The sequence below is a fragment of the Rhopalosiphum padi genome, chromosome 1 (assembly GCF_020882245.1).
Source record: "Rhopalosiphum padi isolate XX-2018 chromosome 1, ASM2088224v1, whole genome shotgun sequence".
NCBI classification, from domain to species: domain Eukaryota; kingdom Metazoa; phylum Arthropoda; class Insecta; order Hemiptera; family Aphididae; genus Rhopalosiphum; species Rhopalosiphum padi.
Genome location: NC_083597.1, coordinates 80,050,355 through 80,068,771, shown reverse-complemented (window position 1 = coordinate 80,068,771; position 18,417 = coordinate 80,050,355). Strand labels below are relative to the sequence as shown.

Below are 18,417 nucleotides of genomic sequence, written 5' to 3'. Positions count from 1 at the left end.
GATGAAAAAAGTTTCAAATTGATCAACACGTTAAGTCATTTTCACACGAATAATATTCGAAAACTCTGACGTTAATCAATAGTCAACTTCAAGTGAAAATCAATCAGTATTTTTCCAAGAACATTGTTCAGCTTTGATTGCTTCTAACATACCATTGCATAAATTACAAAATACCAATTTCAGATCATTTTGGAAAAATTTACTCATCTATGTGTACCTGATGAAAGTACTTTAAAGAAGAATTATATTGCACAGATGTTTTAAAAAAATACGAAGAAACATAGGTTTGTTTATAATATTATACAAGACATAATATAACTTATATAAGCAAGCCTTTAATAAAATAATAAATATTTCAGAGATATGCTGTGTCATGTATTCAACATTTAAACTTCAAAAATGTAATAATAACACAAAATTTACAATCTTGAAAATAAAATCATAAATATACTTACTGAAAATATTAATACATGTATGTATTCCATGTAATTATAGTTATAATAAGAATGATGATTTTTATAATTTTAAATTATAAAAACTAAAATACCTATAAACTTTCAATATTAAATGTATAAAATCGTTTAAATAGATCTGATATAAAAATAAATAAATATATTTTTCATAGAAGTTTTCATTTGAAAATGTTTGTACATTATAATATGTGTATATGGATGTATGTATGTATATATCTTAAATAAAATTCTTACACGCTATCTGTATTTATACATTTTCAGTTCCTCTTTTTTCTATTTCGTTTTTAATCCAGTACGTGAAACCGGCCACGTTAACATAAGCCGCGGGTATATCTGCCAAACCGCAATTGATACCCCAAGCTACAATTCCAACTTGAACTAAATGATCAGGATCATCTTTATACGGACACATTAATGGACTGCCGCCATCACCCTGAACATAAAAATATTATTAAGTCTGTTAGTCCAGAGATTTTTAAATCTATTATGTATACCTATTTCTTCATAATAATTCTAACAACTTGATTCAAAATCAATTTTTAAACGATTATTATTATTATTTTTATTTATAAGTAATATGATGTAATTTTATTTAAATAAAAGTTGAATATTTGTGTTTGATGATAATAAAGTACGGACAGAACACAGAAACTAAGCGATCAATAATTGTCTTCATTTTATTAGTACCTATTTATTATCAATTATATAGGTATTATACTAGTAATGATCAATTATTGAGCCGTATATCATTTACGGCTTTGCGCATGTCAGTTTACCCGTGCCAAAATATCGTACATCGTTTGCGAACTGTCTGTTTTACCTGCACCAAATTATTTATCGTACATCAAATGCACATCAATATTCTAAACAATAGAACGGTACAAAAAATAATTTTTGATTAAAAATTCAATGATTTTCATATGCAATAAATATATTATACATGTACAAAAAATTAAAAATAAATTGGATTAAAGGCACATTATAGTAATATTTACAATCATACGTCTCGACAAGTGTCCGTTAAAGTAATCTACTATTCAGATTGATATACTTATGCGATAAATATCGATTGGTCGTCAGTACATTTTAGTTGTTAATATCGTCGTATTGTTGTTAACTAATTAACTATACAATATAACTATGGTACATTTATATATTGAAACAGAAATATATAAAATATATAATATATAGTAATATTTTAAAATTTAATATTACGAGAATACGATAGTAAATTTAGAGATGTGTTAATTTTAAGATCAAAGTTAAAAAAACAACTAGCATTTTTGGGTTCACCTTTTTTTAGTTCTATTGTTTGATAAATATTATTGATACGCAAATGATGTACTTTTCTTTTAAACAGCCAATGCGCAAACGGTGTATAACCCAAAAATCGAACGATACGCAACTGTCTTACAAAAAAAGGCCAAATTAATAATAGTGATGTGCGTACGACAACCACCAAATTATTGCATTAAAAAAAGATTTTGAATAATACTAGTCAATAACTCTAAGATAAATATAAATAATATCATAACTAAAATATTTTCATTAGTGAAATTAGTTAGCAGAAAGTATATTGTTATATTTTTAAACGAAAATAAAACAGTATTATTAAGTTTAACTTATTAATTATTATTAATAAGATTTTGTTTCTTTTTTATATAAAAATAACTTGAATAATATTATAATACTATATTATTATAAAATATTATTATTAGCTACCCAGGTTAGGTTAGGTGTATAATATGTAATATATAAATGTATAATTTTAAATTGTATTATATATATTAAGTTGAAATGATTCAACTGACTACAAAAATATTTATATTAGTCCCTTTGCTCAAAAAAACTGAAAAAATATTATCTTACTTTACATGTGTCCTTCCCTTCTTTACCACCGGCACATATAAAACTGTCGTGCAATACAAATTTGGATCCAAGTCTAGTGGCCCTGAGAGCGTCCATGCATTGACTTCGAGGAACAATTGGAAGTTCAACCTTTTTCAATATACTGACTTGGTATTGGCCTGTTTCTTCTACAAAATAAAATATTAAAAATATGATTGATACTAATTACTTTTATTTATTTTGTCTTATTAAGTTTATTGACATACTAATTTTTCCCGATTCTGTTTTCTTAACAATAGTATAGTTATTGTAAGAAACAGTTTTACCCCAACCGCTCGAATAACACATGTCATTTATAAAAATATCATTTGGTGTAGGTAAGCATATAAGTTGGATATTATCTTGTAAAGAAAATGCATCATTGATAAAAATTAAAGCCACGTCATTATAAAGTCCTCCTGCGTAATAATCAGGATGAGTAACAATTTTTGATACTCTACGATCTTGGTGACTAAGTATTTCTTTTTCTGTTTTTAAATCCCATTCACCTGCACGAACGACCACAGTTGAAATATCGCTCCTTAAAAAAAAAAAAAAATCTAATATTAAAACATCAATCTTTACTGTAATATCTTCAAATATAAATTTATAATATATAAACGAGCTGATCAGAAATTGTTGTTTCAAAAATATTTCAGATTTCATAAGAATCATTTAAGATGCCTACAAACGTGAATATTTATCTCACCGTAATTATATATGTTTATGTTTTTTTATTGAGACTATTAAGAAGGTAATCATGTATATAACTTGTATACAATGTTTACACATCTGAATATCCCATTCAAAATTATTTAAAAGTAAGTTATTATTTAAATGTATAAATAATAATATAGATAATTACTTTATCACACAATGAGCGGCTGTTAAAATTACGTCTTTTTCGATTAACGAACCTCCGCAATTCAAGACAAGTTTTTTTTCACCGTCTTTTGCCAATTCTTCTTTGAATATAGCCACCATTGAGGGGAATTCACCGAACTGTGATTCGCTATCAAGTGCATTTCCAATTCTAAAACCAGCTCCATTTTTATTCCAAGTACCACATTTATGTTTTTTGTGTTGATTATTAGAGGTGTAATCGGGTTCGGTTGAAATGGTAAATTCAGGAGTAAACGATTTGTCCCCATTATTCGAATGATCTAGATCTACAAACGATTCTGTAGTATAATCTTCTTTGGGGCCTTCCGAGGTCTTAGTATACTTATCTGTTTGACTGTCGTATGGGTTTTTAGTGTGATATTCATTATGGTTAACATATGGTTCTTTAGTATTATAATCACTTGTATGACTATCTAATGGCTTCGTAGTATAATCTCCATTGTGGTCAACAGATGATTCTTTAGTATGATCTTCGTTTGTGCCATAAGACGGATTTTTAGTAACATGTATTTGGTCAATATCGGGTTCTTTACTATAATCTTCGGGATTAGGGCAATGACAGTTACTCTCCGTAGTATCTGGATTATTTGGCTGATAGTTTTCGGTTATTTTTGTATCATTACAACAAACGTCAAGATAACTTTGACATGGAGCCATGTTTATTCTAAAATATAAAAATTTAATTGAAAAATGTAATGAATTTTAAGACACTTAAAATGTGTCATAACATTAAAATTTTAGGAAACTTAAATGTATAATAATTGTATATAATACATATTAGTATGGTAAATGTGTACAACTAATATAAACAAACAAATATTGTGCAATATTTTTTATTAAATATATTACCTTCTATAAATGAAATACAATAAATTGTTGTGTTATGTATATGTTTTTATATACAATTTACAACCAAGTATATCGCAATTCCAGATTTGCAATTTAGGCAATCCTATGTTCAAATATATGCACTTCGAAGTAAATTATTACATTTTTTATTTTAAAAAAAGTCGTATTAAAGACGATAGAAAGATAAGTTAATTTTAACCCTGATGACATCATCTATTACAACTAAAATTAATAAATATATCTACAATATATATAAAATCAAGGACTTAAAATGAATAATTCTTAATTCTTATGCAAATCAACAGTTTTTTTTATCAATTTTTATAATATGTTCAATAATAGATCTAGGAAGATCTATAGTATGCCATAGGCTACTTTGGATAATTTACTTTTTACTTTTGAATGCATGCATTTAAAATCTAGTTGACATACGAAAACAACTATACATTATTAATATAGTACGCCTATATTTCAAGTGATATGTTTAAATAATTTTAAGAACCTTTGTATATATAAATAAATCAATTGTACAGTTTTGGAGGGTTTTAAAAATACAAGTAAGTGAGAAAACCGCGATACTCATTCCCGTGAATCATGACTTAAAATTAGCCATAGTTTGCTAAACGTATAGATTTAAAATAAAATATAATCAACATTACTAATTTAATGAGTTATAAATTTCTAATTGAAATTAACAAAATTAGGTAATCATAATATGTGAAAAAAGACAATAGTATATTTATGATTACTGCAGATTATATAGACATACAACGATATAAATATATTTAATCGTAAAAATTACTTCTCTTGATTTAGCTAATAGTAAATAAAATATTTTTTATCTTAAATAATAAAGTTGACCTATAGAATGTATCAGAAAAAATTGACAATCGTAATTAACTACTTACATAATATCTTTTTTCGTATAAATATAATTATTGATTAAAATAAAATGTATAGCTTATAACTTAATAGTTATTACGTAGATAATTAATTACATATGACGTAAGTTCTTACTATTATACTATTTTACTACCTATATATAATCATATTATAGTTTCTCGCTGATTGCTAATAATTATTATTTTTTTTTAATTTTTACTATCAAAACATAATAATGACAAAAGTTAATTATCAGAAGAAATTTGTAAATACACTTAATTACACCATTTATTTCTAAAGTAATACGAATCGTATAATGCAACTGACAAAAACTGTATCAACATATCAAAAATAATCTAAAATATATAATATTTATATAACATATCTAATGATTACAGAACTGTACTAAGAATTAACCACCATACTTGTTTACTATACTTCATAGTTTAAATTATTGACAAGAAAAATGAATTGAAAAATAAAAACTACAATATATTCAAATGTTATACAAAGAAGCGTATAAACACAAGATATCTATATCGTTTTATTGATGAAAACATAATATGCTATTTAGTGTGGTCTTACCTTATATCTATAAGCTCGTGACCGTCAGCAGCCTGTGTATAAGTTTTACAATTATAATAAGGTGTGCAGATACAATCGTCATCAACATTTTCATCTGTTATAGTTGAAGTCTCCAAAATAGTCGTTGACTGGAGTCCCGATGCGGAATGCAATTCAGATGCCAAGAAACCGATCACTGTTGTTTGTGTAATAAGTACTGGTACGATGTTTGATGATGAAACCATTCCAGTAAAAAAAAATCAAACCAAAAATATGCATGATGTAATTCTGTGAATCGTAATAAAATAATATTATAGTTGGAAATAATGTAAAATAAAGTTATTAAATTATTTCAGTCGTCTAGATTTTGTTTTTTTTTTCAAAAGACTTAAATATTGTAATATTATAATTATATTTAGTATAAGTCATCCAATGATCCTAAATTTAATATGGTATTGTTATATGCTAATTATTTTTAAATGAATTAAAATAAAATACAACACTAGTAGGTACTATACACTGGTAAATACTAATACATTTATTATATTATATACATTTTTCACAATTTACTTACCATAATTAATGCAATTTATTAAATAAAAAATTGCATGTATTTATTATAGTCTGATAATGTAACAAAAACAAAAAATTATCTACAATATGTGGTTTGTATTCACCTAATAAATAATATTATTTATAACAATTGTATAAAAATCCTATTTATGCACATAAAATTCCTAACTACTTGTTGCGATTTGAGTTTCCGTATCAACAATAAGCTCAACAGTAATATGATGTGCACATTTTATAATATTTTTGTAGGTATTCATAAATAACTTGAAATCCTTGAATCCAGTTTTTAAGTGATAAACAACGTGTTTTTTTTCTTGGGGATACAAAATTCTTTCTACGTCATGGATTTAAATTGATTAATTGCATACTACAAGTACATACGTTGGGTTTTTTTATCCATCAAATACCCAAGACAGTAAAATTTAATTTTTGCAATATAGAAATAAATTAGATTTATCACATTATCATATCAGTAAAAGAATAAATTCAAATTCATTTAAAATTATCTAATAATTTAATAGTAATCATATAATTAATTACCTAATAACTATTTTTCTAATTATTATGATATTATAAATTAACTACTAGAATGAAATTTGTAATTGAATCATTTGAAGTGTGCAAGTGATGCGTTGGTCATTGTTAGTTTTCGATTATTAAGTAATACAAATACTTTAACCACAGAACACCGGTTAATGTATACATATACAGGATAATGTATATATATATATATATGTCGACATGTCGTAGACATATAGTCAAATCAGGAATTTTACTAAATTCCTAGGCATATAGTCAAAGAATTTAATTGTTATGCAGTTTCACTATCCACCTAGACATTTAGTTAAATGGTATGATATGCTATAATTATTTCAAGTCATACAAATAATGAAAATGGAACGTTTTGTATTATTCTAAAAATGTAACTATATTATTTTCTATTAATTATTTTTTTTTAAACTATGTTTATTATTTATTACTTTGTAAAACACGTAGATATATGAAATGTGTTTAATTTCATGTCCATCGGTACTATTGTTTTATAACTTAAATCATAAATATATATAAGTAATTATTAATTAAATGTGATAGTACGAATATAAAAATGAATAAAAAGTTATATTATAATTACAAACTTTTGTTAATTTTTAGTTATTACTTATTGTTACATGTTGTTATTTGGTGGCATTTACTGAAACATTTAACACTTTTTTTTAAACATAAACACCGAATGGTTTGACATTGCATTATTTATTTTTATTTAATAAGAATATATAGTACTCACTACTCGTACTATAGACTATAGGGTATATAATATATAGTACTATCGTCTACGTCTATCACATTTAGTAATTACTTATATATATTTATGATTTAAATTTTAAAACAATAGTATCGATAAACACAAAATTTTAAACATATTTCATATACCTACTACGTATTTTAAATATTAATAAATAATACATAGTTTTTTTTTTCTATACATAAATTAGCAATAAATAATTAATAGAAAATATAGTTAAATTTTTAAAATAATACAAAATGTTTCATTTTTATATTATCTGTCTGGCTTGAAATAGGCATTTAATTAAATGTCTAGACGGATAGTGAAATTGCATAAAAATTAAATTCTTTGAATATATGACTAGGAATTTAGTTAAATGCCAGATTTGACTATGTATGCCTACGACATGTCGACATATATATACACTGTTCATATGAATTATACGTTACCCGAGTGATATGTACATTGTATACTACCCGTTTTTGTACCTTATCCATAGCATATATACTAAACACAACATATACAATGTTTATAAATTATAATTGATTATCTCATTCTTTCAATAGTTTATATTCTTCATAAAAATGCATTAAGAAAAATCATTCTATTCCAATAGAAAGCAAACAAACAATGATTTAATTTAAACTTTTTAAAATTGCATTTAATATATTATAATACATAATATATAAGTATATTATATAAAAAGAGGGATAACTTAAGCAATACCTTTATAATTAATGAAAAACTGAAATTAAATTTACCTAAATCCTTTGTTTGTTTTTATGTTTGTTAACCACTGATTCGTAATAAATTCTCCTGTATGGTATTTTTGTACTCAGTACTTCCCACAGTCCAGTCAGCCGTCTACCATTGGTTTCTTTTTTTCTTATTGAGTACCACACCTAAAATAAGAAATGTTTTTAATCATAATTGAATTGTGGTACAAGTCGCCAGGAATTCCCTATTGCAATTTATAAGATATTTATTCAGTTAATTATATGCGTAGTTAATAATTTTGTGTTTATTTTAAGCTGTGCCATCGTTTAATTTTCCTAATGGAATTTAATATCATAAATATATTTTTATAACATTAATGGTACATCCATATTATATTTCATTATTTTTTTTATATTAAAATCATTTCATTTATAAATGAACGTCACAAAAATACTCTAATCTCTCTATTTGTACATCATATACAAATCTTAAATTATATAATTTAAGTCGTACACAACTGATTTTTTTCAAACGTTGCTATAATTAGTAATAATAACTATTAAGTGCCAAAAAAATATATTAAAAAATAACAATATATTATATAAAAATTAAATTAAAATGTATTGGAGCAATAAAACGTTACAAGTAAAAATATCCAAATAAATATTACCAGATTATATGAATAATATATTGATCATCAACTTTTGTTTTAGTTTTTCTCTTAAATAACTTTACAGTTTAAATAAATAACCTTCTAATTCTTCTAATTATACCATAATTATAATAAATAAAACAAAAAATTGTATTTACCTTCCAAACTTATGAAAAAAATATATAATTTGTAATTGTGAATACACTATTTAATAATAATATGATGTACCAATGTATAACTATCAGTTGATACAAAACAATATAATGTAAACAAAAGCACTTAATTATTTCCAATAATACTTACTATACTACATTACACGTTAGTCATTACTGATAAATTATAATATTTTGAAGGCAATTAAGAAATAACCTGTAATAATTATTGAGCAACCAATTCGTTAATTATAGATACTTATTTGAATGGGTACCTTAGTGAATCTTTTGTATACGTCTAATATAAAAAAAAATAGTAATAATTTTCTAATATTTAATAATAAAATAAATAATTAACAATAAAGTATCAAAACAATTTAGAATATATAGTTTATGACAATTTTTTTATTTTTTTTTTGTTATCGAGAAATGCCAAAAGTGAGTAAAATTATTTTCATTTAATTTATGTTTATTTTTGTACCTTTCATTTATGGTGAAGTTCATATGTTTTTTTTTATTTCATACTCAAAATTTTCTAATTATAAATAATAATTGGATAAGAGTGATAATTGACTATTATATATAAATAAAAGCTCTTAAAACTATTCATCGTATTATAATATAAATATAAGTTTTAACAGTGATGAAGTCAGAATTTATTGATGAGTGTGCGTGGTGTAAAATTTTATGTTTATCTGTTAAATTTCATTTTTAATTTGTTACTTACTTAAGTTTAAGAATATTATACATATTCATATTTTAATGAAATATGAAAATACGAGGATTTTCTTTTATGGTTATATTAATATTATAGGTACTCAACAAAATTATATAAACTCTATCAGGCATCAGCAGCCTACTCTCTGTTTTGCGCATTCCTTAACCGTGAAATTTATATCACTCCTAAAAGATAATCCAATACAAAACCCATAAAACTGGCATGTTTTTTTTTTCAAAACTCCCAAGTAAATCAAAACCTGAATAAATCGCAACTAGTTAACTCAAACCTGATCAATTTTTCATTTTACAAATTTAATATCATGGTTATGTGTATATTTTGTGGTTAATTTGATTTTGAGCCAAGACGGCTTAATAGAAAATAGTGTCGCGATCTGTTAAATAATTAATAAACTAACTTAATTCAAAAAATTAAAATTAAAATGTAATAAAGATAATGTCATTAATGGGTGGTTTCTTCCCTCAAAAGCTTCACTTATAACTATACTCCTCGCTTATTATTCTACGTAAAAAATAAAAAAAGTTTGATTATGTAATAACTTATGACAAAAATTATAACTTACAATCAATTGGTATTAACTACTAAATATTTATCGTTATAAACATGTGTTAATATATTATATTTCTTTTCATCCATAAATTAAGTTATATTGTCCATCATTAATGCTTTAAGATATATCCTATGATCTAAAAAAAATTGTGTACCTTTATATAGCGTTAAAGTTAAGTTTTTCTTAAACTAATTTTTGTATACAATTAACCCAAATAATAACAGTTACGGTCCCCTAAACTAGTGCTTCTCAAACTGGGGGCCGTTGCTATATGACTGATGAGCCGTGAAATATATAATATATACAATATATACCTAACCTAATCCTGGTAGGTCATAAAATAATTAATGATTTTGATTAAGAGGGCCTTATTCCATTAGATTTAGAGGGACCCCGTGACAACAAAGTTTGAGAAGCGCAGCCCTAAACAACCTAAACGTTTGTTTAATTTTAACATACATAGATATGTTTTCGGGCTAAAAACAACATTTTTTTTCATTATTGTAATGGACTTTTTACTATAATGTTATAATATTAATACATTTAATTTTTCATCATAATTTTGAAAACATATTTATGATTTAATATTATTCCTTGCAGCTGAGAAAATATCTAGTAACACATAACGTACTACGTTACTGTTGCTTTTTTTATTTAGGTATTGAGCAAGACTACATACATAGCACCTGCAAAAACTCAAAATTCGAATAAATTCTTCTCATGTAAAGCCCTGGAATTGAATATATTGAATTAAATTTAATAAAATCATTATCATTTTATCAATCGATCAATTATTAATCATTGGATGTATCACTTATATACCTAACATCGGGTAAGTATTTATTTATTTTAATTAGCTTTATATTTTATACTTTTATACATTTGAAAATAGTTATTTCATTTATTAAAAAAAAATCAATGTTTTGCAGTTTAATTTAATAGTTTATGATGTTTTAAAAAGTTTACTAAATACTATTATTTAATTCTTGAGTAAAATATCTATTTAAGTAGGATTAAGTTAAAATAGATAAGCTAATAAAATTAGTACTTTATACACGCATTTTTAATTAACCATTTAGAAAAAATTATTTTTTTAAATACACAATATTAACTTGATTCTAAAAGGCCAATTTAATTTACAATTTATTATCTAAAACTATTATTAAATCAATTCACGATAACTCAAAAACCATTATAAAACGTAAATTTCTGAGTTTTTTCTTACTTTCTGAAATAATTGTTAATTATAATAAAGATGTTGAACTAAGACAATATATCATTTGAATGTATTCAAATTCTTCTAAAGATTCGAGTTGAGTTATCGAGACTTGACTCTAATTATATAAAAATAAAAATCACATTTTACGAATACTTTAATAAACTGAATAATATGTTTGATATAAATGAATGCAATATGCATTTATGTACAATCTTACTTCGCAGCTAAAAAATATTTTTACCTTAAATTCATTCTAGGACGTCATTTTAGTTTTTTTTTTTTGGGTGAGGTAAAATTTTCATTGATTATCTATATGGTATTTTTGTTAAAGTAATAGGTATATTATAAAGTTGTGAGTACAGTGACCAAAAGTTGTAAAATAAGTCAACTATAGCTTTTCAAAACACTACGATGAAAAAAAATATATCAACACAACTATTATAATTTATAAACCTTCCTATATTTGGTTGTCAGTTCAGTTAGATAGCTGTTGTACAAAACACTAATAATTTAACGGATTTACAAGCAAGAATATTTTGTTAAAAAAGAAGCACTCATTTGAATGATAACGATAAAATAGATACATAATTAACTTTATAATATAATATTATGAGTAGAGTTAGGATGTTTATGCACTAAAAAATGTATGAATAATTAATATGTATGCACTTATGTAGTACTAAAAAACAGTTAAATATGCATGAAAAATTTGAAAAATATGCATTAAAAACAAAGAATTGCGGACAAAAATAATGCAATAAATTTATAGAGACAAATTTAATTATTAATAGTAACTAGTATAAGTCGAGAAATTTTGAGACAGTGGTTTCCAAAATGTAAAACGTGAAACCGTGGGCGAAAAGAATACAATTATTTGTAGGCGAAAAGAAGAAACTATTTTTTCATTTTTGGGCGAAAGGAGTACCGCCCAAAATTGTAATGACTTGCAATTTTAAGATAAGTTTTGATTGTGAAAATTGACGAGGGTTATCTTCACTTATCGAAAATTATATTTAAGTAGGTACCTTAACTGCGTATAACCATATTGAATTATTAACAGGGGCATCATTGGGGGGGGGGGGGGGAGTGTAAGGTGTACATTTGCACCAACTTTTTTTTAAAACGCCTTTTTTGACCTGCCAACAATAAATATAAGCGTCGATATACCCAGATGTGTTTTTTTAATTTTGTTTAATTTTTATACTATTTAGTACTTAATTAAAACAAATATTATTATATTTTCATAATAATATAAGTGACATTATATTCAATAAATTATACAAATACCCTATAGTTTAAGTCACCACACAATCCCTCACCACCTCCCTCCCAGCCAAAAAAAGGTGCCTACTGGCCTGGTAATGATTTTAAATGACCTGCAAAAATTTTAGCACCAAAAAAAAAAAAGTTGAAATGGTAAAATATGTAATTATATACAAAATACAATTTTAATATTTTGAATATAGATACCATGAAACACATTTTTATGAATGGAAGCTATTGGACAACCAATAAAAAAATATGCAAAATCATAAACATCCTAACCATAATTTATTATAAGTGTTACATTTACTAATACAATAAATTAAAACATAATACTTTATTTGATGAACAAGCTGTAAAAATGGGAATACATATATAATATAATAATTATATGGATATAAATTATTTAATATGTAAGTAATAACAATAAATATATTAGGTATATATCTAATTATTATATTATAATTTAAAATTTAGATATTAGTACAAAAACAACTTTTTTCCTTTTATTAACTTAGCCTTTATGTATAATAGAAAAAGTAGAATATTATATGTATTATAAGTAGATATTATATCATTAGAATTGTATTGTAGAGTAGATGACGTCAAGGCGTGTGAAATACGAAAATGGAAATATACCACTATACCAGTAGTGTTATCTGTCCAATAAATTGAAATAAAAATAATAAAAATTTTACTGGCTGAAGTCGGATGATACGAAGATACAAATCAATAATCAATTTATGTAATACAAGAAAATAATAGATTATTATTATAATAATTAAATATTATTGAATTTTAGTAGCGTGCTCACGGGGGGGATCAGGGAGTCATATCCCCCCTTTGAATTTTTTTGTAATGATTTATTATCTACATTCTACAACAACAATTACGATATCAATTGATCAGCTTTTTAAACGTAACTTTTACAATATTTTTTGACATAGTGATAGGTATATTAGGCTTATATTTATGATTAAAATATATTTACATGCCTTGGGATAGGGACACTATTTTGTCGCTAAAAAATCGCGAAGTCGCTATTCCAGTGACATTTTTACTTATATGAGGGTAATAAAATTGTTTAAAATATAATTAATGAACACAATATACTAATTTACAGCATCGCTAAGAAAATAACTAATATGTTCATTTATTTTATTACTAGTCATCCGCAAGGAAGGGTAAAGTAAAACAATTTTATATCCACGTCAAATTCATAAACAGATACACAGTTCTCTTCAACTAGATTCAGTTTGAATATATAAGTAAGATGTGGAATTTTGAATTACCGATTTCCTTATTGTGGTCATATTTACTGCAGGTATTTTTTCCGTCACCCTAATGTCCTAATACACAATAAATAAATAATAATAATTATATACACATATTTTTACTGGGTTTTTTTTTACCACAATATGAGTTTAATTATCCGCAATGAAAATTATGACGGAATATAATCCTATGTACTATATGTGTACCTATTCGTAATTTGTAAAATATATGTAAGTACCAACGTATAAAGCTCAATTATCAAACAATTAAAAATTGTATAATTAATGTAATAATTATATTACTGCATATAACTAGATGTTGACTAATTTATAATGCTTATATTATTTACATGGATTTTCGAAAGCCTTCATATGACTCATTTTAACATTTTTTGACAGATACAATATAAAATAGGTAGGCCTATAGTTTTACTCGAGACAAATATAAATATAGTTTCGAAATTACTATACAGTACGCAAGCTAATGACTGCACCAGTTAATCATTATGGCCATTTGAGAGTTTAAGACTGTCCATGATTTATTGTTAGGTACTTGTGTACAATTTAAAATATCATTACCTACATCATATTATTATATAATAATAATTCTACAATTATGTGGTAAATAATCCATTGCAATAGTAATAGCGCAAAACTAAGTAAAAAAATAATAAACGTTAATATTATAATATACATTATCATTGATAATATCAGGTCAACTCAGATTACAACTAGATATTAGAATGTCGTATGTTCTATATCTATATAATTAAACTTACATTAAATTAATCCATACCGTAAATATAAGTATTTATTTATAAGGATATAACTTTTAAATTATGTTGTACTTTTTATTAATATAAAATACTCGATATCAGAATTGTACGCATTATACTGTGTGTTATTGGTTGACTGTCGCTATATGTTTGAGAAATATGTAAATTAAACGGAAGTAAAACCGGTATATTATTTTATATATTTCTTTTTACGTAGGTTACATTTAAAATAATCTGTTTAGTATGAATTTACCATTTTAATAATAACATATTCTCTTATAATATACATAATGAATTAATAAATATGTTACTTAAAAAATAGGCTATTCACTTTTTGCATTTTTTTAATACGTTTATTTATAATATCTTATTTTAGTCAAATATTATGTACCTATTATTTACATTTTTTTTTAGATTCTAAACGGAGTGATGAATGTATTGATTTTACAATGATATGTGTTTTTTGTGCCTGTCATTACCTTTTGGGATAGCAAAAACTCTTCGATTTTCATCATTGAGGATGGTTTTTAGTATAAAATAGGGTTTATATTTGGTACATTGAGGTCAAAAGTAAAAATATTTCCAGTACTTTTCAAAACATCTAGAAAAGTTCATTACCTCACTCGTTTTTTTATTGTCAAATAGAAAAATTTGGAAGATTGATAATTCAAAACTGTATATAATTCACATTTTATTGATAGTTAAAAATTAAAAATGTCTTACTTATTGTTATTAAACAAATTGTCCTGAAAATAATTCAATATAATATAAGATCTTATAATTTTAATATTAATTAAAAAAATTCAATATACGTATAACAAAATAATAGTAAATAATGGCGATAATGCTTAGATTGGGATAAATTTATATATCCTTGTGTTTTTAAATATTCTATTAAATACATTTTATTCCTCGTGGTTTTGTGGTTTTGTTTATATGTGATTAACTGGTGTACCAAACTATTTAAACAATAAAGTGATTTTAGATAAATATATTATTAATACAATAATACATATCAATCACTAATCAGCATCTGTGGTATTGAACGGTTTGATTTTGTAAAAATGTTGTGGTTATGATAACCGGCCAAAAATATTTGTAGAAATACGAGATTTTTTACAAATTGTTTAACCTATGTTAAAAATAAAATTCTACCGGAAAGTCATTTTAATTTATTATGATCACAAAATAACTATTTCTCTTCAAACGATTTTTATTTTTTTCTTATAATTCAAAAAAATTATTTATGGGGACTAAAATTTTTACATACAATTATGTAATTTTATTATATTACGTATATTGTATATTATACACATATTGATAATTTCAAATAAAATTTTTTCGACAACAAAATAATTCTACCTACTATATAACGAATACTAAAATAAACCACTTTAAAAGTAATATCAAAAATGTTAACATGAAATATGTTTATAGTGATATTAAAGGTTGATAGTTATTTTACATTCAGAATCGTTTTTCGTACACAATATTATATCAACGAATTCAAACTTAACACATCCATTACGATTACAGTGACTCATTCGATACTAACTGTACAACAGAACGGTAGGTACCCACTCACCCGCCTACTTTAAAACAATCTTTAAATATTTTTAAATATCGTTCTTCTATTTAAATTTAATGTAAACACTACGCAAACTTTTATAGAATACATGCATTATACCCGACTACACCCGACTACCCAACAACATACGTGCAATGTATAACAAATTATTGTAATAATGTAAATATACAATATCTTAAATTACAAATATATAATTCCAATATCATAAAAATTACTACCGATTTTACATTTATTACATTTATAAGAAACTAGTAAAATTATATTTAAGTTATTTTGACAAGTCGATAAGCTTTATATTAGATAAAATAATCTTGATAAGAGTCAATTTAATTTAAATCAATTTACAATAAATTCATGCCAAATTAATAGGCAATATTGATTGGCGGAAAAAATTAAGTAGTTGTTAGTAGTGATGTACACATTCTGCAGAATATTATTTGTTTACGCATAAATACAAAAAGCGTGAAAGCGATCAGCTGTAAGAGGTTAACTCCACACAGGACGGGATCGGTACGATGTTTAAAAATACCGATAACGCACTGTTTCAAATCATATTTCTCACTATTACACAAAACAATTTTGAAAATTAATTGTATCCGTTTTAATAATTACCAAAGAAAGTGGTAACGAATATTAGTATATTTTTGAAAATTTTTAAATATATAGAAATATTAATAAATTATTAACTTATAATATTTATATTTATTTTTAATTTAAATTTTATTAAGCTAAGGTTCTATACTCTAAGCTTATAAAAAAATTATTGAAGGGGGATTTTCGATCGAAGCGGAAAGAAAGCAAAGCACGGCAGTTTAAAATATAATTAAAACCCAAATAATTTGATTTATTTTAACGATTAACAAATATATATAGTTTTATATATATTCCTATTTTTATAATTACTCATATTTATAATATTATGTCCACTATAATAGAATCAATCATAGTATAATATAATTATTAATTTCAGATTTATAGTTTGTCAAGGGGAGTAGGTTGGCTCATCTGCCATAATTACCTCAATGACTAAACCGTCAACAGATTTATAATAATTTATTAAATTCTGCTCACGGCTTCCATATTATATTAGGTATAGGTTTTGTATTATAATATGAGAATATAATATATTATATATATCCAACGAAAGAATATTTACGGAAATAATATCCATAAAAATAATGTTCACACGCCACACACATTTAATCCGTGAGCATTAAAATATTCAAATTTAACATGAAACGAAATAAACATGAGAATAATTAGAAAAAAAAAAGAAGAAAAATAACAAAATTATCAAAATAATATTATATTGATAAATAATTATAATATTTTGATATTCTTGATTATAGTTCAAAATAAATTATGGGTTACAATAACACATCTTTTAGTATATTTAAATTATTTAATGTGGCTAGGTAGATATAAAAATATAATATTGAATTATTGAACGCCATCATTCGTACATTTTTCTGTTGAAAAAAATCTTAGTATTTCCTGGACTGGCAATAACTTCCTTTTGACCAACTCTCATTTTAGATTCTAAACGAAGTGAGCAATGTATTGATTTTACAATGGTGTATGTTTTTTTATGTGTCTCTCATTACGTTATGGAGTAGAAATAATGCTTTGATTTTTTACTTCAGCTCCTCTTTGAAAAGGAAATTCGTCTAGTTGATACTTTGGGCGGTTAAAAGTAAAAATTTTTAGTTTTCAAAAGTGTTAGGAAAAACCCTAAAAAAGTGACAGAAAAACGGGAATTTTCACGCATAATCAGTTTTTGACAAAATTTTATTTATTATTTATTTATATATATTTATTTTATTTTATTTTGCTGTAACTCAAAAACGAATTATTGTAAATATTTGACATTTTCACCATATATTTATATTAGCGTTATCTAGTTACGATTAAATTTTAAAAATATTTTGACTTTTTTTTTAATCTATTTATAGACAATTGAAATTTTTGATTTTCTGTTTTTTTTTTTTTAATGCCTATAAAAAAATTGGCAATCCAAAAAATCTTTAAAATTTAATACAAAGTTTATTATAAGTTGTACTTATAGTAGCAA

At 24.2% G+C, this 18,417-nt stretch overlaps 1 protein-coding gene across 1 annotated transcript; it reads right to left on the bottom strand.

Moving 5' to 3' along the window:
* Nucleotides 1-597: 597 nt before the first annotated feature.
* On the bottom strand, nucleotides 598-6,338 carry LOC132929265 (phenoloxidase-activating factor 2-like). Its single transcript, XM_060994503.1, has 6 exons — nucleotides 6,133-6,338; nucleotides 5,580-5,846; nucleotides 3,226-3,927; nucleotides 2,588-2,901; nucleotides 2,343-2,509; nucleotides 598-906 (listed from the first exon to the last, which is right to left on the bottom strand). Exons 2-6 carry the CDS (start codon nucleotides 5,801-5,803, stop codon nucleotides 721-723), a joined length of 1,593 nt encoding a protein of 530 aa, XP_060850486.1. The 5' UTR covers nucleotides 5,804-5,846; nucleotides 6,133-6,338; the 3' UTR covers nucleotides 598-720.
* Between the last annotated feature and the right edge of the window lie 12,079 nt (nucleotides 6,339-18,417).